General features: G+C 34.1%; 1 protein-coding gene across 19 annotated transcripts in view; it reads left to right on the top strand.

Annotated features, from left to right (window-relative positions):
• Positions 1-7130, top strand: part of LOC117418417 (transcription factor COE3) — a 97353-nt gene extending 90223 nt beyond the window's left edge. For 5 of the 19 annotated variants that reach the window (XM_058985211.1, XM_058985210.1, XM_058985216.1 and 2 more), the window contains 5 exons: positions 386-451; positions 1100-1274; positions 2457-2657; positions 3100-3297; positions 5608-7130. In XM_058985211.1, the coding sequence (XP_058841194.1) occupies positions 386-451; positions 1100-1274; positions 2457-2657; positions 3100-3297; positions 5608-5639 (672 nt within the window). In that variant the 3' untranslated portion in view covers positions 5640-7130. Of the gene's footprint in view, positions 1-385; positions 452-1099; positions 1275-2456; positions 2658-3099; positions 3298-3875; positions 3930-5607 lie in introns of all 19 variants that reach the window. The other 14 variants (XM_058985225.1, XM_058985223.1, XM_058985222.1 and 11 more) reach the window with 8 other exon arrangements.
• The last annotated feature ends 1718 nt before the right edge of the window (positions 7131-8848 follow it).

Here is an 8848-nt window from a genome sequence, read left to right as displayed (position 1 = left end):
GATATGGAAAATTACTCATTGTTCTTCGCCACTAAAGTGCAGGGAATTAGCAGCCAAATGCAGTGCCTGTGCCTTTCATATCTCGACTGCATGTTTGTTTGTTTAATACCCACAAGGCTACATCATTAAAACTACAGCACTTATTTTACGAATTTAGCATTAGAGCTAAGTGACTACAACAGCTACATTTTCTTTTTTTAAATAAATGTTAAATCAGGAGCCAAGGCTTGAGATACGGAACAAATAGTAATGTAATGTATTTATACTTGAGTTGCATTCATATGTAAGCTGGTTAGCTGTTATAATAATTATAATGATTATTATAAGCACACTCAGGATGCGCAGTACCCATGAGTTATTGTACTTTATCTTTTTTCTCCTACAGGAGGTATTATTGAAGAGAGCGGCTGACCTTGTTGAAGCTCTGTATGGAATGCCCCACAACAACCAGGTAAATCAACAAGACTCAGCATGTACGTCGCTATCAATATGCAAGTGAGCACCTCTTTTGTCAATGTGTGAAGTAATTAAATCAGCACAATTTTATCACCACTTTATATATTTCAAAGCTACCTTCAAGGCAGTCATTGCTCTAGAGAACCTTCTCAGTCTTTTCCCCTGTTCCACTCTTGGCCACTCTCAGCTTGTCTGCGAAGAGCCCTAATCATATAAAACACACACAAGAGCGCTCATTCAAACAAGAGAATAACCTTGAACTGAGTCCAAAATATTGTGTAACTAATGCAAATTCCCAAATAAATCTGCTCAATGGCGCTGGTCAAATAAAGCACTGTTGGAAGGAGAGCTTTCATAGGTTTACATTAAATAAAGTTTAAAATTACTGTTTTTCATCAGACTCACATTCAAATATCCCTACTAGTTTCAAAGAAATCTATATATGAATCTGCAGGCACATGTAGTTTGTTTCTTGGTGTTTTAATTTTAATATTATCAGCTTTGAGAGAATAGATAGTTTGGTGATTGTTCAATGCCCTTTCTGGAAGTCGCTCCACAGTTATTTCCATACTCCTGTAACACTGGGATGACATTGGGGAAGTAAATAGTTTTAGTAACTGTAACCAATGTCTTTTTCTTCCAGGAGATTATTCTAAAGCGGGCAGCTGATATTGCAGAAGCTCTGTACAGTGTACCACGCAATCACAACCAGATTCCATCTCTTGCCAATACTCCATCACACACTGGAATGATGGGAGTGAATTCATTCAGCAGCCAGCTAGCAGTGAACGTATCAGAGACATCACAGGCTGAACAAGGTATGTTACTATGACCAGAGATAAGTCCTTCTACAACAACTAATCTACCTTACTCTTCAATATTACCTGTACAGTACTCAGTATGTAGGCTTTAGCTATATCTTTCCTCCCTGTCTCTAATTAATCTCCCAGGAGGTGGGTCAACTGTCACTGAATCCCCTATTTACTTGGCAGTGAATGACCGTTCCTGGTATTCACTTAACACCATCGCTGATACTAGTTTTACATCTGTTCTTTGTTGCTGCTGCTAAGTTCAGGGCAAAGTGAAGAATATTTCTTCCTCGTCATTAAAAGCATGCAAAGCAAAAAACAAAACAAAACAAAAAACCAACAACAACATAAAAAATAAACTACAATGATGTAGCGTTTAAGGATTCAATTACCAGGTTTATTGGTCTTTTGAAATTTGTAATTTGTAAATAGTATGTTTTTTAGCTTATTACTTAATCAATAAAGTCATCATTTACTTATTTGTTTTCAAATATGTTTTTTCCTGCTTTTCTTAAATAACTCAAAGTTTTGGGCTGGTTTACTTCAGGCAATTAGTATCTTATATTTGGCAACATTTTATTTTCTGACTAAGCATGTAATAATGCTTTGATAATGTTTCAAAAGTCCCCTTTTTGCTGTTCAGTTCAAACTAATTTAATAACTGTTATCATGTTTTTATTTTGTAAGTTGTGTATCCAAACACAGCCCCTTGGTTTACTGAGCTAGGATTCTGACAGCATGGTGCATTCTTCAAATCAAAGACCTTACGAAACATACCAATCGCTAAAACGATAAACCTTCCTTGCAGCCTTTTAATGCTGAATGGCTGTAAAACTAAACAAGTTGTTCCTTGTCAGACATGGCTTCTGAGGGTCTGTGAAGGGCTCAGGTTCGCTCACTTCATTGGTACAATCCTGGCATCAGTACTGCTGATAATTGTTGCTGAAGACAGGCGTGAAGCTAGCTGGCAGATTCAGATTGAATTAGGCTTTTGTTGGCTGTCTTAGAATAGAACGCAAAAAAAAAAAAAACAATAAGCAGCCTTACTTGCATTCATAAAATTGAAAAAGCAGGTTAGAAAGAGGATCACCTTGTATTCTCTTGATGAGGAATGTAGGCAGCATGTTGTTTGATGTTGGGAAACACTTCTCTTCTCGTTCTTTAAACTTGTTTTTTTTTTTCTTCCAACAGTAGGTTACAGTCGCAACACAAGCAGCGTGTCCCCACGTGGCTATGTCCCAAGCAGCACTCCTCAGCAGGCTAACTACAACACAGTAAGCAATAGCATGAATGGCTATGGCAACACAGGAATGCCAAACTTGGGGGTGCCCAGCTCTCCTGGATTCCTCAACGGCTCGTCGGCCAACTCCCCCTACGGCAGTAAGTATCGAGGTACTTCTTGATCTTCATCTTAGATTCCTTACATTCTTTTTATTTTAATTTTGTGTATGATGTGTGCTACTGGATAAAAGGAGGGGTGACTCTGGAGGCTGAATACAACAGTCAGTTTATGCTGAACTAATTAAACAAATTTGAGAAAACAAACGATATAACCCGGTCCATTCCATGATGCTTTAAAAAAAAAAAAATGGTGTTGCTTAAATTAATTTTTTTTACAGAGTCCAACACAAAACCTATTATCCAGAGAGTGGCCAAGACAGGACATTTCATATCTATTTTTTCCCATAATCTTTTTCTTGTGGTTATTTTTTTTTTTATCCCCCCCAATCATTATTATTATTATTTTTATTAAAGAGGCAAGGCCTTATCGCCCTCTTTTCCATTTGTGCCATGCAACCCTCTCTGAGTCGTGATTATTTTTGCTTTATTGCAGTAGTGCCGTCAAGCCCTACCATGGCAGCCTCTTCGGTCACCCTCCCTTCAAACTGTAGCAGTACGCACGGCATTTTCTCATTCTCACCTGCCAATGTCATCTCTGCAGTGAAACAAAAGAGCGCCTTTGCCCCTGTTGTCAGGCCCCAAGCATCTCCTCCTCCCTCTTGCACCAGTGCAAATGGAAATGGACTTCAAGGTGAGCTGGACTCCCTCCTTTTCTAGTATCCCACAGGCTTCTCACATAATGGGAAGCTTAACATACAGTGCTTTCTTTTTTTACGACTTATGATTTGAATGTGCCATATTATTGCCATATTTCATTATTCAGATTAATAATTTTGGAAGTTTTTTTTTTAATTTTTAATTTTGTATTTTGTTATTTATTTATTTGTGTATGTATTTGTTTATTTGACTGTGTATTTACTTTATAACTAGGCAAGAAAAAAAAAAAATACCCTTGAATTTAATATTTCTGAGAATGTCCTGGCAAGATAGCAGCACAATCATAATGCTTTCCGTAATGATGTTCATCACACGTGTAGCCAAATTAAAACTTGAATGATAGATGTAGTTTAAGTGTTAAACACAGCTAATACAGACTGAATGACCTTTCCATTTTATTTTCTGTTCTGTGTTATTTGTAAAATCAAACATGAATCGTTTAATCAGTATATTTGTTGAATTTTAAGTTTAAGACAAAAAGCATTCTTTACAAAATCTGCTTTCTGATTCAGCAAAATGACTTATGTTTATTTATTCATTTTATTTTAACAGTTTTACCGGGATATTACTATTCAAAATAGTTTGAGGTTTTGAATAGATACAAAAGTAAGGGTTTCCATTTTTATTTTGATTGTTTGTGAATGAAATGTATTCATTATATTTGCATGTGAGTCAATCATCATAATAATAATAATGCTAATAGTAGTAATACATGTCTTCTCAATGTTGCTACTCTAATGCCATATAGACTCTGAAACTGAAAGGCCCATATATCAGTAGTAAGTCAATCTGAAATAAATTAAGAGTCTAATATTTATCTTTGCTATGCTGCCCTTGTGCTCAGGCTCCATTTAAGTCTTTTACAAATTTACAGTGTGTTTCTGAGACAAGTACTTGGTGGTGATGAAGTTATTTTAATGTACTGCTGTTTCAAGAGAACACCTTGCCTTTAAAAAGCACATCTGTTGAGGTTTTATTGATTTAGAGTTAATGTTATATCTTCTTAAAAATGTATATCTTCAATGTAGCTACTTGGTGTATTAAAATGGAGCCATTAGGAGACCGGCTGCATACAGATTGTATGAGTTATGTTGTGTATATTTTTGGTATGAATAGCAATCACCTGATTTAATGCATGTAAGCACTGCCTTAGGTATATAATACAATGAATTTAATTAAAACATATATATATATTTATATATATATATATATATGTGTGTGTGTGTGTGTGTGTGTGTGTATTTCATTTTCATATTGTTGTAAATGAGGATAAACTATATAGCTTGTTAGTTTTAAAAGGTTCATGCAAAATAGTTATTGCCAAATTGTTCACTTTAAAAATAAGTTTTAGCTGTAGTGTGTATGCAAGATTAATATTGTTAGGATTAATGAACTGGCAAATTAAAGTTCATGTCGCTACATGCACATACTTATTAATATTTGTTGTACACAAATTAATGAGGAATGCCATGTCATCAAATTCAGCTCCAAACTTAAAATCACCCGAACCATGACGCTACAAATAAGTGGAAGGGATTCAAATCATTTTTATTCTGGCAGTTCACTAGGTGCCTAATTGTTAAGAATGAGCGGAATGACCAAGTATATCAATCTTAAGTCTTTGGGTGGCACCTTGGCTAATGATTTCCAGGCAGATGGTCTTGAAAATGCCTTTGATATAGGAGAGCCCTTGAGATGGTAGTCGGGTTATTATGATAAAATACAATTAACAGAATGCGAAAATCGAGGTCTCCTAACCATGCCAGAAATGCTAGAAGAAAGGAGCCAAGAATGCTAAGATTTCAATTTAGGGAACCTGAGAAGTGTCTGGTCCTTGACTGGCGAGAGAGCTGGCCGTATCTGACGTTACCAGAAGTGGCCATGTTGTTTCTCAGCTGTCAGGAAAGGCAGCCTCCAGGGAGTCTGGGCCACTGTTTGCCATTAACAGAACGCTAAGAGAAATATCACACATGTGGGAGGCAGGATACTTTCTGCTGGAAATGTCAGAATCCTCCTCTTTTTAAAAGTGATCTTTGTAGAATGTCTTGTTAGAAAGACTCATTTCAGCACACACACACACCCTCCCCTTCCCCTCAATATTATGGATCTTTCAGGAGTCACAAAATTCAGAAAAGTATTTGAGTCAAATATAGTAATGATATGTTATATTTATTAAGAACCTACTGTAATAGTGCATAAATGTTATTGCTTGTATGATATGTTTATAATGAAGTACAGTATGTTGCTTCTCGTAACTAAAGGTTGTTTTTTTTCTCTCTTTCAGCAATGTCCGGGCTGGTCGTCCCACCAATGTAAATTGCACATGTTCACCTTCAGCAGCATCAAGCTTCCACACAATGGGTTTCAAAGGACAAGTTTAGTACATATAGAAGATGCTGGTAGAAACAGTGTCATCAGTCATGAATAAAATCAGCAGCTAATTCTGTTATTCAGAAGAAAAAAAAGACTTTGTTTCAAAGATTTTATTCAAATTATTAAGAATTGACATGCAAGCGACTTCTTCATGAACAATTTCATTTTATTGACTGAATCTTTTCTCATATTTTCACATTTCTCAGTCTTGAAGAAAAAAAGGAACAAACAAAAAAACAAAAACTAACAAAAAAAGCCTGCCTATTTTGTATAAAGTTTCTGATCTTGACTATGTCTAGTTCTTGCTATGTGTTGGGAGAAACTTTGTGGTTGCACCATTTTAATTTTCATGAAAACACTGATGAAAAATGCCTCAGAACATTTTTCACTTCTCTTAAATAGATTCACAATGGTTGTGTATCTCTATAATGTGAATACGGTTTGTATGGTGAGAAAAAAGGGGGCCAAGATGGTATGTGCCATTGAACTGGAAAAATAAATAAATAAATATATGATTTAGAAAAAAAAATGGGGACACAGGGAAGGGTTGGGGAAAATTTTATCATGCTTACTTCATCTTTAAAAAAAGAAACTTTGTAACTTATTGTAGTTAGAAATTGTAACTTTGATATTGCAAAAATTATTCTCTTGCCTTCAACAAGCACACTGACAGAGATACAATGCTACTGTCTGTTGGTTAAAAATATACTTCCACTGCTAGAGCTTCCTGTTAAGCAAGTGTGATCTGCAATGTTTTTCAACTTTTTGCTAGCACTGTATACTATTGCATTCTTAGGCTACTGTGAAGTCTGTTTCTTGTACCAGAAAGTTGTCCTTTGACTTCTAGATCCTTCTTCCCTAATGTGTTTTGTATGTGGTTATAAAATTGTAGACTTTTGTGATTTTGCCAAAGTTGTAGCTAAATATTTATACACTTGTCTTGAATTTTTTCAGATCCACTTAAATATTTAGTACAGAGTTTTATTCCTTATGATGTTTATAAGGAGTAAAATAGTCTTATTCATTGCAACACTTTCTTTCACATAAACACTTGCGGTCACTAAGGGAATTTTTTGTAACATATCAATTATAAATATTGTATTTATCTTTGAAATTTTGTATATTGCTTTCCATCCTTTTATTTTATCTTGTATGTATTGTTTGTCATGGCCTGATATTGTGATGCTGTAAAGAGCTAAGCCAAGAACTGTTGCCTTCATTCACACTTCTGTTTTTATTAATAGATTGCAATGTCCATACATTTCATTTGTATTTCAGATTTTTTATTACTTTTGTCGAGACTTTCCGTCCATTTTTAATTTTTTTTTTTATTTTGAGGAAAAGTCAAATTCATTGTTTATTTTTATATTAATTTTTAAGTTATCTAAATGAATAATTTTTGAATAAAAACTGTTTGTTGTATAGTCAAATAAATTGTTTGTGACACATGGCTGTAATGAATACTAGTAGAAAAATGTGCATGTAACACAGCCACAGAGGGATGATTCAATTTGTGGTTGTTTTTTTTTTTTTTTTTGTAGAATGTAAAAAGTCATTTTGAACTGCCACCCATGACTTTGCCACATAGCTGAACTGTGTTTACATGGAACAAAAATACAGACACCTAAATCTGGAATGGAACATAAATTAATCACTGATGTTTTATTAAAATTTGTCAGAAAAAAACCTCTTATGCCACCTTAACAGTGGACTTCCTGAGAGTAGATCTTCTGCGGTTTTAATGATGTACTTTTACAACAATGGCCAATCATCACTCCATAACGATGATCAATGGTGTAAAAAAAAAAAGCACAAACATGTTTACAAATGTAAACTAAAACCACGACCCACACCTCTTTTGCCTCTATTTTTGCTGTATTCTGCAAATCAGTATGGAAGTCTATGAAGTGTTAAAGAAATCAGATTTTATATTGTATCATAGATCAAGAACAAGTATAAATGTTATACATTGTATATGACATTTTTTTTTTACAATTCCCAGAAGTAGTACTGTAGCAGTCTGTAGCAGTAGTCTTTTTTTATATTACTTTCCTGACAGTGCCAAATTAACAGATTGAGGCATGTTTTTTGTTATGTTTTTTTTTTTTTTTTTACATTGCACTGACACTTTGCAAGTAGCATGTTTTAATGTTTTGCAGACTACAGCATCAAGGTTCAAACCAAAAAGGGGCGAATCTTCTTGGCAAAACTGCACACTTTATTTACTTTTTATTTTTCCATATATGGAAACGAGCGTATCGAATAAATGATGAATGTGCAACTCATTTGCTTTGTGATAGCTCAACAAGGCTTAGCTACGTGGAAAAGCCTAAGAAGTCACCTTGAAAGTAAGAAGACAGCCTCAAGGTCATGGAAAGAAACTTTGCAAGTTTTATCATTATCTGGTTTGTGTTTTAGATGAATTAGTCCATGCACTTATTGCTTCGTTGCCTTCAATCTGAACGCTTCACTAAATTGTAGACTTTACTGTTAGGGAACCTACAAGATTGTTTTACCTGTACATTTTTTCCAGATATTTAACTGTATAAAAATGTTCATTTTACACAATATTTAATTAAAGTATTTCTTGTCTGTGAATTCCCTTTCCCAGTATTTTTAGTTAGGAGTTTTTGTCATACAAGAACTTGGAAAAATGCAGAGAGAAAAAAGGGAAAACATACCCCCCAAAATGAAGGTTTTTAAAGGATTTTGACTGCTTAAATAATCCATAAAATAAGATTTCTGAACTGAAAGTTGAAAAAAAAGCTTATACTTCCTTCTTGAGAACAGCATATTTAAATGTGCATAATCCTTGTATTACACATCATATATATATATATATATATATATATATATATATATATATATATATATATATATATATATATATATATATATATTTGTAAAACCTTCAACACTGAGGATGAACTCCAATTAGGATTAGGATTCAGTTTTTCCTAGAAGCTTAAAATATGTATGTGTATAACCATGAATTTCTAATAATGGACTTTAAACTTGTCAGAATATCTTCTCTTTAAATATGAATATGGTGGGAAGAGGTTTGCATATGATTTTAGTTTAATAAGTCTTACTGCTAAAAATACCAGATGCAAGATACACACTGAGATTGTTTGTTCACTCTAATTAATTGT

This window comes from Acipenser ruthenus, chromosome 13 (assembly GCF_902713425.1).
Source record: "Acipenser ruthenus chromosome 13, fAciRut3.2 maternal haplotype, whole genome shotgun sequence".
NCBI lineage: Eukaryota > Metazoa > Chordata > Actinopteri > Acipenseriformes > Acipenseridae > Acipenser > Acipenser ruthenus.
Note: the sequence above shows the minus strand (reverse complement) of the source record. Positions and strands in the feature narration are given on the sequence as shown.